The sequence below is a fragment of the Drosophila melanogaster genome, chromosome 3L (assembly GCF_000001215.4).
Source record: "Drosophila melanogaster chromosome 3L".
Taxonomy (NCBI): domain Eukaryota; kingdom Metazoa; phylum Arthropoda; class Insecta; order Diptera; family Drosophilidae; genus Drosophila; species Drosophila melanogaster.
The window spans coordinates 25,952,704-25,977,876 of NT_037436.4; the positions used below are offsets into that span (position 1 = coordinate 25,952,704).

The 25,173-nt window shown below is 39.4% G+C and overlaps 1 protein-coding gene across 3 annotated transcripts in view, besides 1 other annotated feature; it reads right to left on the reverse strand.

The window, feature by feature from the left end:
- Window positions 1-25,173, reverse strand: part of l(3)80Fg (lethal (3) 80Fg) — a 215,672-nt gene that overhangs the window by 154,263 nt on the left and 36,236 nt on the right. For all 3 annotated transcript variants that reach the window (NM_001015187.3, NM_001015188.4, NM_001276235.1), the window contains 3 exons: window positions 16,527-16,924; window positions 16,331-16,477; window positions 8,657-8,837 (listed from right to left, as the gene is read on the reverse strand). In NM_001015187.3, the coding sequence (NP_001015187.2) occupies window positions 8,657-8,837; window positions 16,331-16,477; window positions 16,527-16,924 (726 nt within the window). The remainder of the gene's footprint in view (window positions 1-8,656; window positions 8,838-16,330; window positions 16,478-16,526; window positions 16,925-25,173) is intronic.
- Window positions 1,519-3,289: a mobile genetic element.

Consider the following 25,173-nt stretch of genomic DNA (forward strand, 5'->3'; position numbering starts at 1 on the left):
AACCAAACAGTGTGTGTTTATGCACAAAGTCAATTCTTTTTGCACAGCCAAAACGACACGAATTTGGCGGTAGGCAATGAAGAAGCCGAAAATTAGGGCGAGCGAGACGGGTTAATTTGCCGCTACGCGTAAATGCTGATGTGAGTAAGCAAAGAAACCGAAAACGAAACGAGAGCAATCGAAACAGGTGCAGCGAAAAGTGCAGCCACTTATGTACAAATTAACCAGTTTCCTGGTATGTTATGTTTATAGTTTTCTACTCCGGTTTTCGCAAGCCGGTGGCTTCACAATAAATACACGACAAAGTAACTTTTAAGAACTCTTTATAGAGCAGAGCAAGTGCTGCTGCTTATGAGGGGAAAAAAGAACTGAATATACAAATGCTAGAATGAAAGCGAAACATATTGTTCTGGTCTTATATTCGTAGCGGCCACGCAAATAAGCAGTGTCTGCCGGCTACGTAATGACATCCGGTCTAATGCTTACGTTGCACAATGCCGTTGTTGCCGTATTTCACAATCTCGCCGTAGCGGCGTTAACTTAATTCGGTGCAAGCTTTGACGGTGTAATCTTGTTGCACTCTGCGATAACGCCATCGTCTAAACGTAGCATGGCTCCTTTGTTACTGACGCGGACAATAGTAATTTTCTTACAAGCGAACTTAATTACCGGAAATTTGATGATAAAGTGTAATGTGTAAAGTGTTATTGGATTGCAGAACCTTTACGGACGATACTGACATGAGGTCCCCTATAGGGGTGTTGGTGGGCTCCTCTAGGCAAACTGATCTTAAATCTACGGGATCAAGAATATTCGGGCTAACAATGTTCATTTTTTCAAGTGTCACAGCTAATATTAAATTTTGAAGCTCCATCATAAGCATTCTATTTCTCGCGAGCAATGTTTCATACAAATTACAGATGTCAACTCTTTTGGTGTCTTGAGGATTAAGGTGACGGTGGCAGTTAGTTTATTGATATGACTCTGGATTTTGGTATTGATTTTTCTGTTCAGTAATGAAGGGGGAACCCAACACCAATACTAAGAAAAATGCTTAAGAATATGATATGCGTGGATGATCATTAGGGATTATCCCTATTGTGGATCTCTACCTGTGGCTCATCAGGGTGCGTTAGGACGATGAAAAAAAAAAATTGGGAAAAAATTCATGAGCTCAAGCAGCGCTGGCTTCAGGTCTTCAATAGCTCTCGAGGCGGTAGGTTGTACGATGACAAATTTAGAAAACTTGTCAACGCAAGTGAGGAACAACTTTTTGTCAAGTTCGTTTGTTTTGCTTAAAATCAGATATTTCTTGTGTATTTTACAATCATAAAATACAACAATAAGTTTGTGGTTGCTGATAAGCACCGATTAACTGTTGACTATCTTTGCTGTCATCATGAGCGTCGAAGACCTAACTGCTTTGAAATGGCAGAGCGACAGCGACGAAGACCTAACTCCTTTGAATTGGCAGAGAGTAAAATCAAAGCCAAAAAAGACACCACGCCAAGCCTGTCCCGAAGTTCAAAGAAAAAAGAATTCCCTGGACAATTTATCAAGCATTTTTGTAACCACGAACATAATTTATGGAGAGCAACCAAATATCTCAAGCGACCTGCAAAAAGAAACACAGTAGTCCGAAACTGTAATAGCGAATTGTGTAGATCTGATGCTGAACAAGCCAAAGCATTTGCTCAACACCTGCACTCTGTATTTCAGCAAAATGATATTGATAACCCGCAAACAGAAAGGGAAGTACATAACTTTCTCGAGTCACCCAATGAGCTTACCCATTCGTAAAGTCAGTATTAATGAAGTTTCATCAGAAATTAAATGACTGCAAAGTAAAAAGGCTCCAGGTTCGGACAAAATAGATGGCATAACCTTGAAAAATCTACCACCAAAGTGTGTACGATTTCTAACGTTTATATTTAATGTGATGTTAAGAGTTGACCACTTCCCAAGCCAATGGAAATGTGCAGAAATTATAATGATCCATAAACCAAACAAGGCAGAAAATGAAGTGACATCGTACGCATTAGTTTGTTGTCACTATTTTCTAAAGTTTTTGAAAAAATAATTTTAAAGAGAATGTTGCCAATCTTGGAAGAATTCGCTATCATACCCGAACACCAGTTTGGATTCAGAAGAGGCCACGGAACCCCCGAGCAATGTCACAGGATTATAAATTAAATTTTGTCAGCATTTGGGAGCAAAAAATACTGCACTGCAACATTTCTTGACGTTCAACAAGAGTTTGATCGAGTCTGGCGTAATGGCTTATTATATAAAATCAAAAAGTGTTTACCTGCACCATATTTTTTATTATTTAAGTCATACTTAACCAATAGACAATTTTATATGCAACAAAAAAAATTAATACTCGCCCTGTCACTTTATAAAAGCTGGAGTCCCACAAGGAAGCGTCTTAGGACCTGTCTTATACACCCTGTACACGACAGATATGCCGGTAACAAATACCTGCACTGTGGCAACATACGCGGATGATACAGCTATATTAGCTACCAGCTCATCTAAAGAGGAAGCCGCACAACTCCTGCAAGCAGAGCTACGACTTATTGAAAGCTGGTTTCTTTTTTAGAAAATTAAAGTCAACGCCCTGAAATCTGCGCAAATAACTTTTGCATTTAGAAGAGGTGACTGCGCAGAAGTGTCTTTTAATGGAAGTAATTGCATTAAGTACCTTGGCTTGCACCTCGATCGCAGACTGACGTGGAAAAAACACATAAAAGCAAAACGCCAGCTCCTTAATCAAAAAAGTTTGAAGATGACCTGGTTGCTTGGCCGAAAATCTGCAACCACTCTGGAAAATAAAAAAAAAAGCTATACTAAAGCCCGTGTGGACTTATGACATACAGCTTTGGGGTACTGCCAGCAACTCAAATATTGAGATTCTACAACGCTACCAATCAAAAGTATTAAGACAAATTGTTAATGCTCCATTTTATATTTCAAATGCAAATATCCATAAAGACTTAGGAATCCCTTTTGCTAAAGAAGAAATAGCAAAACATATTAAAAAATATATAGATAGACTAAGAACACATGAAAATAACCTAGCCTTAAGTTTGGAAAATAATAATGACAACGTCAGAAGACTTAAAAGATTTCTCGTGCTAGATATCCCCGACAGGTTTTAAGTATTAAAACATGTTATGAGTAGGGTATATAGAAGGGATTAATGGATAACTACTGCCTCTGTTAATTTAAGATTAATTATAAAATTTACTTATTGTCATACTTTTTTAAGACTGATTGTAAATAAAAAGAGAGAAAAAAAAGTAAAGAAAATGTCTATGTGCAACATTTCCCCTGTGTGTGACGGTATTGGTGTTTCACTGAGTTCTTGCTTTTTTGGGTGCCTGTCATACTTGGCCCTCGCACAAGTCCTGCAGTTCTGCACGATTTCATTGGCCAGCCTTGCCATTTTGGGGAAATAGTATTCCGACAATACCTGCTTTACATTTTCTTGCCCTTCTCTGTGTGCCCTATTGTGTTCAGCAGTTAGGATTTACCTTCTTTCTTTAAATCTGATTACGTCCACAATGCCAGAAATGTGTGGCTGGGAACCTCCGGACTATCTCCTGTATCATTGCGAGCGTGTGCAAATCGCAATGAAAAGCTCCTTGGGACAAATTTGGTCTACCAGTTCGTCTAATAAAGACTCCCTGCAGACGAAGTTGACCGTGTAGCACCTTTTATTCCCGAATAGAATAAAGGTATCTTTAGACGAGAAACGTGCTTCCTCCAGTATTATCTGGTTTTGGAAGCAGTTCAACGGCTTGTCTGTCGAGTCGATTGTGAGGGTGAGAGACATCTCACTGTGAATCGTTGCTGCGCAAGATTCGGGCTATTCTTGATCCAGCACATTAAGCTGCTGTCTGGACAAGGCGTCCGCTACCAGGTTATCTTCGCCGGGCTTGTAAAATAGTCGAGCATTGAACTCGTCTATGCGGGCCTTCCACTTCTTAATTTTGGCGTTCAGGTTTGATTCCGACACAGAAAAATTTAAAGGATGATGGTAAGTGAAGATATTTATATCTTTCACTCCATACAAGTAGTGCCGCAGTTAAGCCAGGGCCCAAATGATGGCCAACAACTCCCGCTCGTTAGTCTCGTAGTTGGCTTAACTGTCCTTAAGTGTCCTTGAAATCATTGTTATGGCACTTTTGGGAAAACAACGCTACTATACCGTAGGCCGAAGCTTTTGTCGTTAGATCCGGGTAGCTGAGCATGACGTCTTCTGACGCCTATATATTGCAAAGATATTGGAACGCCTCTCGCTGGGACTTAGAGAACCGCACCTGAATGTTCCTCGATCTATGCCTACTAACTGTTCCATTTTCACCCTTTAATATGTTCGAAATGGACATTGCTATAGCAGCGAAGTCTTTGATGAAACATCTACAGTAGCTCGCGAGGCCCAGAAATGACCTGACTTCGAATACCGTCTTGGGCTCTGGGAATTATTTTATGCCCTTGACTTTTTCTGGGTTCGTTGTTGCACCGTTACTGGTGACTATAACCCAAGAAAGCTCACGGTTTTCTTAAAAAACGCGATTTCTCGTCCGACACTCTCATGTTCGCTTCTTGTAGGCTCTTTAACACCCACTCTACATGTTTAATGTGAGTCTTCTTGTCTTGCGAGGAGATAATCACGTCATCAACATAAACATAGCAAAATTTGCCTATTTGTTCCCGTAAGATATCATCGATCGTTCGCTGGAAGATGCTTGCGGCGTTCCTGAGGCCGAACGGCTGTCTCTTGAACTCATAATTTCCCCCGTTTTCCGAAAAAGAAGTTTTTTCATGATCACGTTCCGCTAGCACGACCTGATATCCAGATTTGAGATCCAGTGTCGAAAAATAGCGAGCTTTACCCAAATTGCTTAATATCATTGATATATTCGGCATGGGGTATTTGTCGGGAATGGTTCGTTCGTTGAGTTTGCGAAAGTCTAACATTAAGCGCTTGTTGCGGTTGCCCGCATCCGTAGTGGGATGCCGATTTTTAAATTATGTCGTTTCTTAGAAGACCTTGGATCTCCTTATTGACGAAGTCGACTACGCCCATGAGAAATGGGTAAAGCTTGGCATAGATGGGCTCTCCGCTCACTGTTCTGATGGTGGCAAACACCGAAGTATTGTATGGCAGGGCGTCGATTGGGTCTGCAATAGCCTTTTTTCTGGTCTTTAGTAATTTTCGAAAAGCCTCCCGCACTAAACCGGGCACTTCTGCGTAATCCACATCGGTAAAGTTGACATCAGCGCATTTGTGGAAGAAGATTTTCTCGACTTCCGTACCCCATTTGAGCTGACTGGAGGCCAAACAGAGAGACGTCCCAGCCTGAGCTAACAAATCGAGGCCGATTATGCCTTCAAAGGTTGACAAGTCTGGTAGAATGAAAAATGTTGCTTTTACGTTGAACAACGCAACAAAGCAGTTTTGTGTGACGGTGGTTGAGCCATGGATCGAACGCAAGTTGGCTTGCGAGTTAACCGGACGGAGTCAAATCTAATATTTTGCCCCACTATAAACGAAAGCTCACTGCTTAACGATCTTCAGCTAGTTAAACCGGTCTATTCGCCAGGTCCCGATGGGATCCCTGGCTGTGTGCTCAGATTCTGTGCGTAAGCCTTGTTGAATCCTCTACTGAAACTGTTTACCTTATCTCTGGAATCCTTTGTGATTCCTCTTCATAAAAAAGGTAGCAAACAGGATGCAAGCAATTACAGAGGAATCTCTAAATTGTCGGATATCCCAAAACTATTTGAAAATGTTATCACTCCTCATTTGCAGCACCTTTGTAGATCAATCATATCACCGTGTCAGCACGGTTATATGAAACGCAGATCAACAACCACTAACCTCTTGTAACTAACTTCTTTCGTAATACAGGGTTTCAAAATTATCTTCAAACAGATGTCATCTACACTGATTTTAGTAAAGCATTTGACTCTGTTAATCATTACCTTTTAAAAAGAAAACTGGATCTTTTAGGTTTCCCTGTTGATCTTCTAAATTGGATTTCAAGCTATTTGAATGGCAGGACACAACAAGTCCTCTTTAAAAATTCTTTTTCTTGTATTCTCCGAGTCACATCCGGTGTCCCACAAGGGAGCCATCTTGGTCCGCTTCTTTTTACCTTATTCATTAACGACTTCCCCTTAGTAATAAAACATTCACGTGTTTGGTAAATTATGCCTCCAGCACAAGGACATTTCGCGCCATTTGGACTTACCATCCGATCTGGACAGATTTCAAATATGGTGCCGTGATAACTTATTAAACTTAAATGGCTCCAAGTGTAAAGTTTTGACCTTTTGTCGTGTCAAACCAATACGCACGACATACACTCTTAGTGGGTGCCCTTTGGACAGAATAACACGGGTTGATGATCTTGGTGTTCTTCTGGACCCTAAACTAAAATTTGCTGACCATATTTCGACTATTCTCAATAAGGCCAGGGGTGTGCTTGTTTTTATAAAAAGGTGGTCTTAGGAATTTGATGATCCTTACAGGACTAAAACCTTATTTATTTCGTTAGTCCGTCCGATTCTTGAGTATGGGTCACCTGTTTGGAGTCCACAATGCGTAGTCCACTCGGACCGCATTGAATCGGTCCAAAAAAACTTCTTTCTTTTTGCCTTGCGGCGCCTAAATTGGGATGCAAACCGTATATTACCTCCTTATTCCAGTAGACTACTTTTAATTAATTTACCGTCCCTAGCTAACCGTAGAACAATGCTTGGAACAGTCTTTATTTGTAAGCTTATTCGTGGTGATGTTGAGAGTCCCGACTTGATTAGTCTGCTTAACTTCTCTATTCCAAGTAGATTCACTAGAAACTATATACCCCTTATCTTAAATCATTGTAGATCTAACTATGAGTTGCATGACCCTTACAAAGTTTTATGTTCTGACTATAATAGACTTTATCCTATTATCTGTAATCTTGACTCTCTGCCGCTCTTAAAGCATTCGATTTTAACTTTTTTATTACATAATTAGATCCTACTAACACTAATATTTAATATAGTTATTTTACATTATATTCATTTCCTCGTTCCTGTTCTCTTTTTTATATCGCGTCTATATATTCTCGCGAATCGAGCCGTACGATACACGGAAGCGCCCCTCGGTCGGTTTTGCGGGAGGTGTGCACGTGGGACCCATGCGAAAAAAAAAAATACGACTGACCCTTCGTTGTCTGCTCTTACCGTTTGAGCGATCAGAGATGGCGGATCGCCTGTTGACACCAACGGAGGCCTGGATTGGCTGTCCAAACTTTGACAGCGAAGGGTCCACTTTCATTGGTTCTAGAGCACCGGAGCGAGTTGTGCTGCCTACTAAAGTATGGGTTCTTTGACCCGCTTGCCTTGGGCTTGTTGGGGCCACAGAAAAATTTGCGTTATAGCGCACCTCATCCAACCGTACTCAAGAGGCGAGTTTGATTTTCTCGCTGTGTTGCATGCGTTGACGTAGGTCAGCAAGGTGGCTGAGTTTGATTCACTTGTAGATAAAAGTGTTTTTTTTTTTGTGCTCGTGGGTAATGACTAATGCACATACCCCTAATTGGGCGCCTATTAACCAGTTTCCTGGTATGTTATGTTTACAGTATTTTACGCCAGTTTCCGCAAGCCGGTGGCTTCACAATAAATACACGACAGAGTAACTTTTAAGAACTCTATATTAAGCAGAGCAATTGCTCCTGCTTATGAGGGTAGAAAGGAAAAGAATACACAAATTGAAGAATTCAATTTAAGAGCTAGAATGAAAGCGTAACACATTGTTGCCACACAGGGCTGTAGTGTATAACATGAACGGCGGCAGTGCCCGTACCGAACCGATTAAGAGTTAAAGTGCATCGCAGCAGTACCGGTGTGATCAACACATAATTTTTAACTGACTTTGCTAAGCAGAAGGCAAATGAGCACAAAATAAAGATTTAAGCAGTTGTGCTCGCTCTCTATTGAGAGAGAGGAACATAGCACAGGGGATTGCAAAATATATTGCTGCACAGAGCATTGTATAAGAGTGATAAAATAAAATAACTCAAATTTATGATGAGCTGCTGCTAGCTGCGGGCTGCATAACCAAACAATGAATGAGAAAAAAATTAAAAATGGTTCAAAAGTGTGGGCGTGACCGTTTTGGACAAACAAAAAAACATATAACAATCGAAAAAAATTTAAAGTGCGTCCGTGTGTGTTTCCGGCGGTTTGTGGGCGTTAGAGTAGCGTTGCGATTTTTTTTGGGAAATCGATATAAATTTACAAGGTTAATAAAAATATGAAAATATATAAAAGCATTTTTCAAAAGTTGTGGTGTGGCATAATTGGCTTTTTTTAGGCGTGGGCGTGGAAAAATTTAAGAACAAACTTGCGCTGCAAGTATGGTCGGAAGCGCATCCTTCTACCTGTCACTTATTTTAACTATAACTATAAACTATAGCTTTGTTAAGGTTTTAGACGTGACCCACATTTACCCATTATCTAAGTAGCTTTTTAAAGAAACTAAATCCTCAATACATATAATAAATATTTTTATTAGGTCATGATAATATGCAAATGTAGTTATTAGTTTAGAACATTTAGTTATTTATTAGTTAGAACATTTATTTATGTAACTCACCCAAATGCAACTCGGTCGTAAAATTCAAAGGCGGTTAGAAGGTATCGTAACCTAGTTAAACTTCGAGGCTCAAAAATTAAAGCCCTTGCTCTGTTGTCACTCCATCCTCCCAGAAAATCATTGAAATTGTCATGTTCGATGCGTTTGAAAACATTAAATGGTATTTTTTTGCGTATAAATTCTGCAACAAAATTTAAATTTCATTTAGAAAAGTTAAATACATTATATAATAAAGGTCGCTACGTAAAATCAATAAATCTTGGATAAAGATTTTAAACTAAATATAAGACATAATGTTATATATAATATTTTATATTCTTAAATATAAGTATAGTATATATAGTATAGTATGATGTTTCCATTGTATAATATTTATATCCGGTATTCGTAGATTAGAAGGGTATACTATACTCGTTGAAAAGTATGTCTGTAATTGTAGTGGCGATTGAAGCGGCGTTGTTAGGAACCTCCTAATAGACAAACATTATGAAGCTTGCACTCAGCTAAAAGATTCTAATTTAGGGTCATTTTAAATGCAATATTATGCATCGGGAATATACTAGACTCTTTATCAGCTGCACCCGGAAAGTTTTGGGATAATTTGGTTATCGTAAATAGAGTTACACTTAGCTGATCGTGATTTCCACCGATTGCCTAGACCCCGGCTTGAGTTTCCGTTCTATTTCTTTTCTAATAAAATAGTCGTGGAGTCAAGTCGTGAAAAGTTCGTGTCGTTGTAAAATTATAACCTGCGGGCGTGAAATTTTTTTAGTGCGGAAATATATTGTTAGAGTGAGTTTTCCTCGCTACAAAACGGTGCGCGGTCTAAGTTTTAGTGTATGTTTTCCAGGCGGGAATTTAATCTGACAAAATCTCCGCATGGCGCGAATATAAGAATATAGGAGCTAGCATACAAAATCGAAGGCAGCAAATTAATATATTCGGAAGGTAGACAGTTATAGAAGAAGAGTCGTATTCTGCAAGTCTGAATTTCCACCTTGTTAATTTAGCGTTGGGCTCCTTCATCTTGTGCAACCAGCACAACGGTTGGTGATCACTTGCTATTTCAAAATGTCGACCTAGCAAATAGTGTCTAAACGTTTTCGTTGCCCAAACAATAGCTAGTAGTTCTTTTTCAATCGTACTGTAGTTTGTTTCATGGTCGTTAAGTGTTCTGCTAATATAACTTATGGGGTGACCATCTTGAGAAAGTACTGCTCCTAGAGCTACATTACTAGCGTCTGTTGTGAGTACAAATTTTTTCTTGAAGTCTGGTGATCGAAGTATGGGATCGTTAGAAATAAGGAGTTTTAACCTTTTGAATGCCTCAATATATTCCGGGTTTTTACTATCGACTTTTTTGTCCTTTTTAAGACATGTTGTTAGGGGTTTTGAAATCTGTGCGAAATGGGGTATGAACTTTCTATAAAAACCTGTGAGTCCTAAAAATGATTTTATCTCCTTCGGCTTAGTAGGAAGGGGGTAATTTTCTATTGCTCGTAGTTTTTCCGGGTTAGGTCTTATACCTTCTGGAGAAACCATATGTCCTAAGAAATATGTGTCGTGTTTTAAAAACTCGCATTTATCTAATTGGAGTTTTAGATTAGCATTAGATAATGCTTGAAAGACTGCTCTAAGGGATTGAAGATGTTCCTCTAAGGAAGCTGAAAATACAATAATGTCGTCCAAGTATACCATACAGATTTTATTTAATAGTGGACGAAGTACATCGTTCATACATCGTTGGAAGGTAGCTGGGGCGTTTTTCAGTCCAAATGGCATACGGGTATACTCGTAATGCCCTGTCTTAGTTGTGAAGGCTGTTTTGGGGATAGACTCGGGGTCCATTTCTATTTGGTGAAACCCTTTGATTAAGTCAATTGTAGTAAAATAGTTGCATCCTCCTAACTTGCTTAAGATTTCGTCCATATTTGGTATTGGGTATTTGTCTGCTATTGTTACTTCATTGAGGTTACGGTAGTCTATGGCTATTCTGTATTTCTTCTGTCCGGAGGTGTCTGTTGTCTTGGGTACTACTACAATGGGGCTACAATAAGGGGAATTGCTTTCTCGGATTATTCCCTGATCTAACATTTCTTTTATTTGGTTTTCTACTTCGGTATCTAGTCCGGGTGCGTATCCGTAAAGCTTTCTGCATACTGGGTCATTATGGGATGTTCTAATAGTGTGTTTTACGTTATTAGTGAATGTGAGCTGGTCTCCTTTCTTATATTGAAGGTCCTGGAATTCTTTTAGGAGGGTTATCAATTTTGCTTTTTCTTCGGAATTTAAGTGGTCTAGCCTAAAGGAATTATTCTGTGTATCTTGAATATGTATTTCTTCTGAAGGAAGGAAGGCATCGATCATTTCGTGCACGTGTCCGTATATTGTAACTGTACGGGGTCCGTAATTTACTGATGTAGTTCCCTCGTCAAGTAATTGTCGTCCTAAAATCAAGTCGTATTTAGTTGAAAAAGGATATATCAAAAAATCGTATGGTTTAGGGAAAAGATTATTTTTGGGTAACGTTACTTTCTTTTGTGCAATGAACTGGCCATTACTTGAGTTTATTTTCTTTGCTATCTCTTGGATTGGTAATTTGAAAAAATTTTGAGTGGCCATATTTACTGTTGAGCCTGTGTCTATTAAGCATTTTAAATTGAGTCCTTTGTGTTTAATAATTATGAATTGGCTTGTTCCGAGGCTTGGGGCCGAAAATTCTCAGCCGTTTCAGCTTCTGTTATTAATTCCATAGGAGGTTCAGTTGGCTCTTCTCGTGCCTCTGCCATCTCTTGTATGCCAACCGGATGTTGTTGTGGGGGGTCGTAAGGCATGTAATAAATCGGGATGTTGTTGGGGGGCGGCCCGTAAGGCATGTAAAGATCGAAAGGATATTGGGGATGATTCCCGTAATGCATGTAAGGATTGAACTGTTGATGAGTTTGGTCTAATTCTTCTTGGTAATGAGCCTCATCAAAACTCATACGTGATTGTCCACTGTCAGACGGTCGTTGTCTCTTTAGTGCTGGTCCACCGGTCGTTATATTTTCTCTTGTATTTAGTGCGTTTGAATAACTAAGTCCTGGTCGGTTCTGGTCAAATGTATGTTGACGATTCAATGGTCTAGGTTGAGCTACAACAGATACGTTAGGTTGAGGGTGAAGTTGACGGTATTGGTATTGGGAAAACGGATTAGGGTTAGTTCTGGGTAATTGAGGTGGTATATATGAAATTGGTTGGCGAATTGGTTGATACATGGCGTTGTATGATGGTTGGAATGGTGTTGTATGATTATAGTAGTTAGTTGTTTGTCTGTGAGTTGCATTGTTAGGTGATTTAATGGGATTTGAGACTGGCTTTGTATTGTTCTTGTATGTAGTTGCTAGTTCGTGTCGTTGTAAAATTATAACCTGCGGGCGTGAAATTTTTTTAGTGCGGAAATATATTGTTAGAGTGAGTTTTCCTCGCTACAAAACGGTGCGCGGTCTAAGTTTTAGTGTATGTTTTCCAGGCGGGAATTTAATCTGACAAAATCTCCGCATGGCGCGAATATAAGAATATAGGAGCTAGCATACAAAATCGAAGGCAGCAAATTAATATATTCGGAAGGTAGACAGTTATAGAAGAAGAGGTAAAGCATACGAATTTGTTGCTCGCGAAACACCGGTGGAGTAGGCCAGTCAATCCTCGCACACAATTACAACGGTGTTTCGCTACCAGCAAATTCTCATGCTTTTCCTCAAGGTTCGAGTGGGGCAGACACAGGTTAGTGAATATCGCGGGAAAAGTGATATATTAGTTGACGCGAAGGCTCTAATTTTTTAGGCGGGCAGAAAGAGAGAAAAGAGCCGAGTCAGGCCGTCTAGTGGAGCACCCTTCCCATCGAATAACCGAAGCCTTAAGAAGCAACCGTAGACCCTGCGATGTGCATTTAATTTAATTAAGCACGCGGGCGAAAATAACAGGGTTGGGAGGAGTGTTTTAATTGTAAACATGAAAAATCAAAAATATATATAAAAATTCTTAATGATCTCTGTCTGACCTAACCCTACTTCGGCGGGAAAAATTACCGAACTGCGATTCTACACTGAATGTTGAATAGTGAATGATTTTATGTTTATATTGCATATTATAATGCTTTACAATAATTCACATTAATTTTACATTACTTTTCTATTTTTAATTTTTATTTAAATTGAATTTTTTTTAGTATTTAATATTTATATCTTTATATTATTTATTCTAACCTAATCTAATTATTTTCTCAAGATGTGTACATTTTCAGAGAGTGCGCGTTTAAATTTTTGGGTTAAATTTGAGAAAAAGAGTCTGTTATAGTCGTTTGATTCGAAATTCAGGTGAAAGTATTTGTGTGTTCGTACATTTGCAAAGTATTCGCGGAAAAGGCCACGCTGTTATTTCAGCTCATCTGCGCCGGGAGATCGATCTACTCACATATAATATAAGTCTAAAATATAATAAGAATCTACCCGCCGCCAGCACTGATAAAGGGGACATACTTTTTTGCATGCGTTCCCAATACCGTTGGGTGGGCGCATAACCCAGGACGAGATGCTACAGACCTGCAAGGCGACTGATAGGGCAGAAAGATGTCTTCGATACGGTTAGCGTGGGCACCACCAAAATGACTGATCTGCAGCAGCGAGGAGGACAGAAACCATCCGACGGGTAGGTTAGCGAGACCGACCTACAAAGCGAGCCCAAAAGAAGCTAAAAGCCACCATAACGGACGTCCATATTAACGTAATCCAGCTCAATGTCAATCATTGCCCAGTAGCTCAGAGCCTCGTGGCTCAGAACTGCGGCGGAGCGCAATGTAGACATCATGCTCCTAAGCGAACCTTACGTCCCTGGAAGGGGACAATCCTCCATGATCCTAGACGAGTCGGGTAAAGTAGCTATCAAGAGTTGCAGCTCTCTCCACATTCAGGAACTTTCTGCACCCCAAAGGTAAGAGACGTGCATATGTACAGCTGTTATGCTCCGCCCAGCGACGGCCCCGATAAGTTCGAGGAGTTTCTGGCGGTGCTTGTGGGCCATGCGAGAGGGCGAAGCCCGAAGATCATTGCCGGTGTTTTTAGTGCCTGGGCAGTGGAATGGGGCAGCAGTGTATCCAACCCCAGAGGACGAGCTGTATAGACGCTATGGAAACTATGGACCTGATACTGCTGAACGTCGGACGGAAGCCGACGACAACGATAGGGGCGACGATAACGTTACCTTTATCAACAGAGGGTTAGTGGCTAACAATAACTGCATGACCCATGTCGTCGTAACGCTGAGCGACCACGCTCTGATTTCCTTCGGTCTCTCTCTGGAAATCCCTGGAAATCCCAAATGGGGATGAAGAGAGTATGGCGGCTGACCTCATGAATATGCTTGGTAGATGTTGCCATGCAACCAAGCCAACGAATTAAAAGGTACAACCCGAACCACCTGTGCCACCCAATGTCACCTACGGTCTGAATGCCTCAGGGCTAGGATAACGGCGCATAGAGAAGCTCATAGAGCCTTATAGAAGGAAACGCTTTAATTCAAGGAATAAGGAACTGGGGGATAGCGTAGACAGAGAAACATGGGGTCTTGCTTTTAAGCTCGTAACCAACAAGCTAAGGAAGATAGCCCAAGAGTCCCTAAAGTACCTAGGTGTAATGATAGACCACAGACTATTGTTCAGGGATCACGTGAATTACGCCAGCAAGAAGGCAGCAGTCACAGCCTCTTCATTGGCCAGACTCATGCCCAACGTCGGTGGATCAAGATATCCGGCCAGGAAACTGCTGGTGGCGGTAGCAAAGGCTTCGCTGCTATACGCTGCACAGATGTTCATACCGGAAAGGAGCGCGCACGGTGCTACGGTCCATGGCAGTCAGGCTCATTACAGGATTCAGGACCATATCCGAAGACGCGGCGCTAGCACTGGCAGGACTGCCGCCAATTGATCTGGACATCAAGGCTCTCAGTCTCAGGCACACGAGTGGCTGCTGGGTGAGTGGCAGAACAGATGGCAAACGTCGAGACGGGGGAGGAGGTCTTACCAGCTCATCCCTGAGTTGCCGGTTTGGGCAGAGTGCCAACACAAATTCTTGGACTACCACCTAACCCAGTTTCTCACGGATCATGCCTGCTTTCGGGCCTATCTACTTGGGTCCGCCACGTAGAGTCAGCCCATGCTTGTTCTGCGTCGGTCGTGAAGAAACAGCTAAACATGTGCACTGCTCCAGGTTTACGCAGGAGAGGGAGCAGCTAAAGTCGCTGGCAGGTACCCCGTTCAGCCCTTGAGGCCTGTTCGCGGCTTTATTGGCGAACAGCGAGGCATGGGAGCTGGGTCACAGCCTTATCATTAATATGATGAAGCGGGTCCGGTCAGACGAGATGGCCAACAGAGTGGGTGGCTAAGCTCAAACAGTCGTCCCACGTGGTGGCGGGCGAAGAATACTACCTCAGCCTTTTCGGCTTGTCGTTAAAGGCGAAGGGTGCGACTTGGCCTCACATCCTGCTCCCCGAAGTCATACCTTGACTGGCACTCCCGGTGAGCAAGCAAGGACTGAAGAGCACGCGGAGGTTTTTGTTTTAGTACGTAGCCACAATCCCATTATAGTTTATAAATCGTGCATGCCACCTACGGACGATAGATCGTATCTTTAGAAGATTTCACTTTCCTACCTTAAGTCAAAAAAAAAAAAACACCTAAATTCACAATACACTGAGCGATTATGGGTACGGGAAGTTAGCATTCTTCAAGGCGGATCAGCTTTTCCCGAGATTCGTTTAGTCCTGATATACGTTTTTGAGATGTGTCAAAATGTTTTTTATGTCTTGGTAAAGTTTTGCTTGAAGATCATTTAGTTTTTTTTTTAGATATTTGTCTGTATTCTTAAATTGAGTTGAATTGTATTGCGTGTACGGCCGCTGATAAGTATAAAAAACTGCTCAAAACTGTCACGCCACACTTCTGAACATTTTAAAATTTTTTTAAAGAATTTTTTTCATTTGTCTTGTATATTTTAATAGGTTTTCAAATGAGATTTCCTACACCCACTTTAAGGCCCACAACCCCCTCTAAACTATCACTCCCACACTATTCAACATTTTTTTTCATCTTATTATTATTTGTTTCCAAATTTCACCATACAGTACAAAAAATTTTGAAATTTTCATTCGCACTTTCACTAGCTTTCACTAGGGTATCTGATAGTCGGGAGTCTCGAATTAATCGTTATCTTTAATTTTTTAGTTATATTTTGTAACAATAATTATAATAATTATTTGATTTGACATTTTTATTTTCAGTAATAATTTTATAAATATCTTTGAAAATAAATTGAAAAATGTGTGTAAACATTTTTGTAGCAACGCATATGTTGTAGAAAACTACAAATGCAATACTTTTTTTCTATCTCCATTAGAAATAATTTATTATTTATTTTAAAACAACAATAATTTACATAGCAACGCAGATGTTGTAGAAAACTACAAATGCAATACTTTTTTTCTATGTCCATTAGAAATAATTTATTATTTATTTTAAAACAACAATAATTTACATATATCATATTACATATTAGATGTATATTGTACCTTATTTTTCTAACACGAAAGTACCAAATTTTATTTTAAGTGATAAAGTGATTAAAGCTAAATAGAACTTACCAACAACTTTTTGTGGGGTAAAGCTATGATCGCGATATAAGAAATACTGATTGTCTAAAATCAAAACCAGTTGTGGCACTTCTCTGGCGCCACATTTTCGAAAAACGGACTCTTCATGCACTGCATTAACCGTTGCAAAGTTAATACCTTAAAAAGTAATAAACAGTAAGATGACACTTTCAAAATGAATAAATACCTATTGGCTGAAGTAGTTCAAGAATCTTTTTGAAGGCATCAACAATTCGAGTACATTTAAAACACCAATCATTGTAAAACATGACGACGTGCACTTTTTTTGCATTTTTTGATAAAATCATTTTCTCAAAGTAATTTTCTGTTATTGATAACTTCTGATAAAATGCAATGTCTTGTTTTATATCGAATCGTTGTCCAAAATCATCATCATTCTGATTTAATGTAAAGCGATTATATTCACTATAATCATGTTTCTTCTGAAAATACTGTGAGTTAATATCCGATACTCCATACCGGTCAAAAATTCGTCGTCGATCCAAGTCAGCTAGAATTTCATAAGCTAGTTTAATTTGTATGAACTTTTCGGCACCGTAATCATTTTTAACTTTATCAGGATGCCTGTAATATATTAAAAAGAATAAGCCATAATTATAATTTAATTGGGTATGCATATTTCTCCTATGCTAAAAACTAACTTTTTCCCATCGGATGACTAAGTGAAATAAGTCTAACCAAAAAGAATACTAAGAGTTATATGGAATCACAATATCTTGCACCCGAAGAAGATATCACAATTTTCAAGGCCGCGTATAAATAGAAAGAATTTTTGAAAAACAGCGAACGTCTATTTTTGTACATGCACGTCTGGAACTACAGGAACTACAAAACTTTACTAATATTAACTAAAAATCTAAATAAAACATTAACAAAACATATAAAAGAGGTTCAATGCACAAAAAAAATTAGATTCATTTAATTAAAGATAAAAAAAATATATATCTATGTTAATACCTTCAACTTTGGAAACCATTTTAAATTTTACAATTTGGACAATAATAGCAGGATTGCTTTAAAGTTGGCAATTGTCTGCTGTAAAATGCTCATCTTACAATTTATTTAATAATCCTCTATTAATCCTATATTAGCTATAATGTTCTTATTTTCAAAGTAAGAGAGAATGCAATAGTCGAGTTCCCTAACTATCACATACACGTTACTCAGCTATTGTGAATGCGAACGCGATATTTCATCATTTCATTTTCGGGGTTATATTGGGTGATATTGGGTGAGTGTGGGCGTGACCGGTTCGGCGGCTTTAGGGCGTTAGAGTGGGCGTTGCAAAAAGTTTGTTAACAAATTGATAGAAATTTAAGCGACTAATAAAACTATGAAAAATTATCCAACAATTTTTCAAAAATGTGAGCGTAGCATTTTTGGGCGGTTTTAGCGCGTTTTTTTGCAAAATGAAAAAATATCACAATATTTTGCAAAAGTGTGTGCGTGGCAGTTTCAGTCGGTTTGTGGACGTTAGAGTGGGCGCAACGTCTATGTCCAAAATCTACAACTACAGAACCGGTAATTATTGCAGTAATTGAATTATAATATGCAATACATACATATAATAATAGATCATGTGGAAACTTGTACCTAACTACGTTAGGGTATTTTTAACCAATTCGCAAAACTGTCAGGTACACAACATAGATAACCCAAAGGTTTACTCCATCAATCTCAGTTTAAACACGTTTTTCTCATTTCTTAACGTAGCCAAATTATTACCATTTTTAATCAATGCAGGCGTATTTTTTTCAGTTTTAAAAGAATTCAATACAATAATACAAACTGACAACCAAATTACTATCGAAGGTATCAGACAAAATGTTACACAATATAATAGACTATTATCAATTGATATTCATCCAGATTAATATAATATTCCAAACAACTTGAATATAGTAAAACAGTATTCCCCAATATAATGTGCTGGAGTATTACCATTCACCTTATTAAAACAGACCCACCTGTTGAGCTAATTAGTTTTTTTATTAGCTATTTTTAAGAAACGAGTTCATCGATTTAAGAGATTTTAAATAAATTTATTTTTTTTAAGTTGGCTACAGCGAAATTCGGCATCGATGCGCATAGGCATGGGTTACGAAAGCGAAAGTAAGAAAATACATTATTGCTGAGCAAACGGAATAACCCTAATACAAACAAATTGTAAGCAGCTGAGTGACCCAACATCAAGTCAAGTTTCCGATCCATGTTCCAATAACATACACCTACATATCACTACCATTAAAGACAACAATATATTAATCCCAAGAGATACAAGCAGGTATCTACGTATGCTGCGAACGCTTTATCGAATTCGCAAAATTTCTATATGATATGATATTAGTAAAGTTTTGTAAACCATATGATCGATACGGAATAGTTTAGTTCCTAACTAAAAAAATTATGCAAAAGTAAATTATCGACTAAATAAGAGAAATGGAAGAAATGAAATTCCACAGTCCCCTTTTCCTATTTCGGAAAAAAATAGTTTTAACCTCAGAGAAAAAGAAATAGGTTTCATTGACATAAAAAGTATTACCTTAATTTTAGATAAATTTCCTTTACCCAGAATTAATGATATTTTTGAATCAACTGGAAGCTAAATATTTTTCATGTCTCGACTTTACGTTTTACTACATTTTGTTGGTCTAAGATAGCACCTAAGTCTGTCCAAAGAATAACACTTATGACTAGATCCCCCGAAGCATTCCTATTTAAGGAAGATTTAATAATTATATGTTCATCCGAGTAGCATGTGTAAAAACTTAAGATATTTGTTTATTAAAATGCAGGAAATACAACATACAAACCATAAACATGTTCATTTTTAATGCATAAAGTCACATTTTACGCACGGACAAAGGATTTTTGCCATAAAAAACTCGGAGCCTAGTGGAAATAATCTTAATCAGGATTACTTGCCGAGACGATCTGGGCAACTCCGTATATATGGATAGTTCAGCTCTACCCACATGGTAAACAGATACAAAGCTACAAGGAGAGCTGGTCCATTACCAACAAGCATTTTAAGCTGGTTATAGAAGCCAATAGTCTCATTCATATTAGGACTCAAAGACTGGCAGCACTACAAAGAGTACGGAAAGCAGATTCAATGAGAATTTTCGCTACAAGATATAATTAAGAAACCCCTCAGGGAGCAGGACCACGAATGCCCGATGAGAAAAAAGGCTTGTATATCAAGCCTATATAACTTTTCTTGCACTAGAGACATTTTTTTTTCAAGATAATTGTCCTTTATGAGCTTTTTTCAACCTTATGCTCTGGTAATTTATGGTCGGATAGTATGGTGGTGAAAGAGATCAACCACTGCACAATCCTCCTCTTCCCCTTTCCACTCTTCATCGAAAAACTAACATCTTGACTTACTATCTCTTATCAGGCTTGCGTAGCAATCTAGCTCAATTGTATTCTGATATCCTTTCATATGAATCTCATAACAAAACCATTAAAAATACTTCTAAGGAGATTCTGTAACTCAGGTACGCAATATATAGTAACTCCAGGGGAACATAGAGCTCATAAGATTTGTGTCGCCCGACGTGATTGTCTTGATCAAAGCGCCAGCATGTAAAGGACCGACATCAATCCAAAGGATTTTATTGAAACTCGCAACTGTTGAACACATGAAGGAGTTCGAGCGAGAAGCAGAAGCCAGGAGGAGCAGGTCGCGACAGCACCACGGGTACACACGCGCAGGAGGAGTTCGAGCCAGAAAAAGCAGGTCGCAACCGCACCGACGACGACGAGTGGGCACTGACAGCGTAGGCAGGGATGCATAGCGGTGGTTCCCAGCATCAGGAGCAAGGATGACAGCATAAAGCTGATGTGGAGAAAGACAAAGCAAATCAGCAGTTGGCGTCAAAGCAATGCAGGAAATCGGTATAGGGCGCTGCGATCATGGAGTCCCAGGTTGACGAGAGGAGTTCGGAGTGTTGTATATGAAGGATCGAGATTCCACGTCAAGACGCTTAACGACAGGTTATACTAGGCTGAAACTGTCTTGGTAAAAACCATAGGCGCAGGGTCGACGAGAGGAGAAACGCGGGAGCTGCCTATGCGAGGAGATACAGAGGCGGAGGACCGTCTAAAACCACCAAACTTTTCAAAAACTTCCGATGGAAGGTTGAGATGTGAGGAGTCTAAAAACTCCCCACAAATCAGGGTGCAGGAGAGCTGCATAGCGAAGAAGGCTGGAATGCGAGAGAAGTCAAGGGCAGACAGGTCAAATGGGAAGTAGTGGGAAATTTAGCTATTCATTGTCGTGCGAAAAGTAGGATTACACACTGAGTTGAACAAAGTTAAGAAACTACTAGTGTGTGAGGTTAAACTTCGATTCCTGGTGTAGCGGACATAGAGAAACTTCAGCAGACTACAAGCGAAACAAATCGAAGAAAAATAGAATACAAGATTAAAAACAGACCCGGACGTGGCCTTGTGTTTATTGATTTCTTTTGAACTGTTCAGTTTTGCACTGACTGAAACTTCACAATTATGCTATCACTATACTAGACACAGTAAGGGCACGCGTCTATTGGTGTCACTTGGTATTGGCGCATCAGTTCTTATTCACACTATATTTGTATCGTTCTAACGCATTGTCGAACTGAGGCTGTGCAATTAGTTGGGCTTGTGGATCGTGTGTAAGAGGAAGCACAATTAGGCAGAGGATAAATGAGAACGACTTATTCCTTATTTTATATTCTTCATAAATGATGACATAACAATAATCATTCAGTAGTAATGGTATTTAACGACTAACAAAATCAATGATAGCATCGATGCGACACAGTCTTCCTGAGTATCACACGTCCTCTTGTGTACCAATAATGTTCAAAATTAAATGGAGTTTATATCATGGTTCATCTAAAAGAATTCCCTTTTTTAAGTGTCCAAACTAGTGACAGAGGATATTTCTTTAACACTCTAAATAGCCATAGGCAGAGAATTCCCAAACACGCATGCTATAACGTATTAAGAACACTCACCAAAATTGGATCACCAGGCGACAAATGTGTCCAAATATTAACTGGTTTACCAATTAGCGCTGGTAACTCAACACTTTAGTAATGTCTGGAATACCTCATTGAACAACATCAAAGCTCTTTTCTAGTTGGATCTCACCAACTTGTACGCCCACACTTGGTGTAAGGTCAACCATAATTCTTGTAGCCCTTAAGGAGTTACAATCGTTATAAACTGTAAAATGACGACCATGCAAATAAGTCGGAAATGTTTAATTTAATTAAATACGGCTAACGGTTCGAGCTCATAAGAATGGGAGCGAGACTTAGACGATTTTACTCGGTGACACTGTGCTTGTTATGACGCATTGACGTATTTGATCATGTTTTGGTTCCCATTTTAATAATTTGTTTTAACATGTAAGCCCATAAAGCGATTTCATTATTTCAGAGAACTTTGTTACTTTGTAGCAAAGCCTATGAGCTGACTCACTTTAATATCGGACAGCGAGGGTTCGTGGATTGGGCCGAATTTCGCCATCCTTAATAAGAAACCCAAGATACTCACCTACTTATTTTAAGAATTAACATTAAAGAAGTCACATTAAATGAAACGCCAGCCAATACTGTTCTCAATCTCAAGAAAGATTCTTCTTCAATCCATGTAAACGATATCATAGCAGTGCGCAAGGTCACCTAACGATTTTATAACACAGCGGGGGGTGCATTGTTCAAGCCGAAAGGCATGGTCAAAAATTCCCTCTGGAGTGACAAATGCCGTTCGTTCGAATTAATTTGGTAGTAAAGGAATCTGGTGCAAACTTCTAGCCATATCTCGACCCACGTAACATAGAGACTTGGTCGTTAATAAGGGGTAAAGGGGGTATTTTCGGACACGGTATTGGCATTTAACTAATGATAACCTATGCTAAGTCTATCCGAGACACTTTTCTTTTTAATTGGGCTTGCAAATTGCTAACAGCTATGGCGTATTATATTCGAAGCCAACAATTCCCTTAATTTGTCTTTTACGATTCAAATTTCCGCGATACTAAGCCGATATTGCCGATTGCCGCCTACGCACAGTCTTGTTAGGATCGATCAAGCGTATTGCTACTATCCAGTTGTGACTCGGCTTTTCGGAAACCCAGATTTTGTCGTGTATAATTCAAAAGTTGAGCTTAAATTTCACGCCCGACTATAATGTCATAATTTATGTGACTGTTGAGAACAACATGAAAAATTACTTCAAGAGAATAAGAATTGATTATAACATTAGACTATATATGCATAGTTGTTATTACTAAATTATTTCCTATTCCCTTTAAAACAACGATATTATTTATTCTTGTTCCCGAAAGTCTATCAGATACAAATTCTTTGCGAACATTCGGCTCCAGAAATATAAAAACCGGATAAAAAAAGGACCAATTGGGTCGGCCACCTGGCACAAGTTTACACCCCTCTCATCGAATTTATAATGAGTGGCCGATTCCTTTCTCTCAGAACAAGCAGAAACAATATGTCCAGAAGCCCCACACTTGTAGCAGGTATTTGTTTTGGTCCTTGAATCAGATGAACGTCCAGAATTTAAGTTGGATCATTCTTGTAGCTTAGCAACGTTAAAGGCAAATAATGGGTGCGTGAACACGTTATCTTTTGGCCGCAGAATTATTCTTAATCTTTCTTAATCTTTAATCTTTCTTCTTAGCAAAAGCAAATTCCCGCAACTCATTCTGCAATTCGTCACGTGTTCTGATGTTGGTTGTATAAACAGTTCGTTGTAGTCTTGTGTCGATATAGGCCGTGTGCGCTAGAACTACCGACACCGCGTTCCGTAGGCATCGAGTTCCACTTTGCTTTTAGTGTTGTTATTAAGTGTCTTGCATACAGGGAAATCACTCGCCGTTTTCCATTAAAACAGTAGGTGCAGGTGTTTCGTTGCCTTCGAATTGTTGCAAAAACAATTCCTCAAATAAGACCCACGTGATTCCAGAAAAGCAAACTTGTGATTTACTCATGGAAACAAGCAGAGCACTGCCCATTAGTGGGTTTTCTGCGAGAATGAGGTCCACCGTGGCTTACCACGCAGCTGCACTAGTGCCAACGGAATAGGAATTGAATTTTGGCAGTATGACGAATTTATTTACGCCTCGCGTTGACTGTGCACTTTTTACTGCATTCTAAACGTCGATCAGGTTGCTATGCTGCGTTTTTAAAAGTGTACATGAGACGATCACACTTCTGATGGCCAGACTCAAACATTGCAACCTCCTGTTTCAAGCCTTGTGGCCTTGTGTTTCCTGGATTTTGAACTACCTTCTTTAAATTTCAGTTTCTGACTGACTCCAACTTCACAATCAAGCTAGCAAAATACCTAGACACAGTAAAGGCACGCAAAACAGTCAATCTTGTGGGCTTTTGGATTGCGTTTAAGAAAAGAAACAAGTAGGAGAAGGAAAATTCCAATAGGATTTTAAGCTCATAATCTTTTTATTAACGATTTATGAACGATCTATTTTTATTGTGTTCAGAGAATAAGACTTTGCATCAATGTGATATGTATAAATAACGAAAATCGAATGATAATGAGCTGCAGAGAGAGTACAAGCAAAGACTCTAGAATAACGATGCGTAACGCCGCCATACGATTTTTTGGCACACGATTTGTACAACGTGGAGGTGGCTCTAGAGGTGGCTCCAGGCTCTCTCGAATTTTTGTTCAAGAGCGAGAGAGCGGAGAGGTCTACATCGAACAGATCTTTTCTACGCATACAGTGACAGCCGACAACTGCATGTGCGCACACGTTTGCTCTTGCATTGTAAATTTGACAAAATCTTCTGGAATGGTCCCGAGGAGCTTATTTCGTTTTCATGCGATATATTGTCCGGTCCAACGCTTTCCGGAGCGCCACTGGCACCCTGTGCCTGACCCTGGCCGCCCTGAAGCAATTGGGATTACGGCAGCGTGCTGGTGGGTGGACCCATGTTGACCAAGTTAGCATAGCCTCCAGCGATTTTGGAAGTTCAAGAGATGGCAGCGACGGTGCCCTATTTATGAGTGAAAGCTGATGGGGCCTCAATCAAACGGACCAATGTCGTCATCGAAAGTTAAGTGGAAAAGTGCATTTGCGAGCCGCCCTTTAAGATCTTCCCCCTTATAGAGGATTTAAGAGTTACAAGAATGTCATCAAACTTCTAAGCCAAGTCACGTTCGGTTTCATCAAAATCAAGTTCTTCGAGCTCATCGCTAACTTTTCTAATTGTTTGTTGGAGCTCATCGATCAGCTCCAACCTCACTCGAAGAGCAAGCTCATTAAACGAAATGATTGCAGAAGTCCGCTAATCGTTCCACTTGCGGCCGCCGCCTTGCGCTTCAAAAATGTCACGCTTTTTGCATCAGCGGTTGGAATTGAAAATATAATAAAAAAAAGATCGAATTGTGGTCGTTTCGCTTTGTGGACGTTAGATTGGGCATTGCAAATCGATGGAAATTTGAAAGACTAACAAAAATTTTAAGCAATATTAAAACATTTTTCAAAAGTGTGGGCAGTTTTGGGCGGTTTTTGGGTGTCAGAGTGGGCGTGGTAAAAAGTTTTTTGACAAATCGACAGAATATTACAAGATATACAAAATTATAAAAATATATAACGCAGAATGTTTAAATAAGGTATGCAGCTACCAACAACATTTGAAATATTTGGAAACTAACTTCCTTCTCTTGTTTACATACTTTTAAACGAATATAATACTCTACGATAAGGGATATAAATAATAATAATTAATAACCTTTTTACTGCAAAGCAACTTAACTTAAGCAACCTGGGT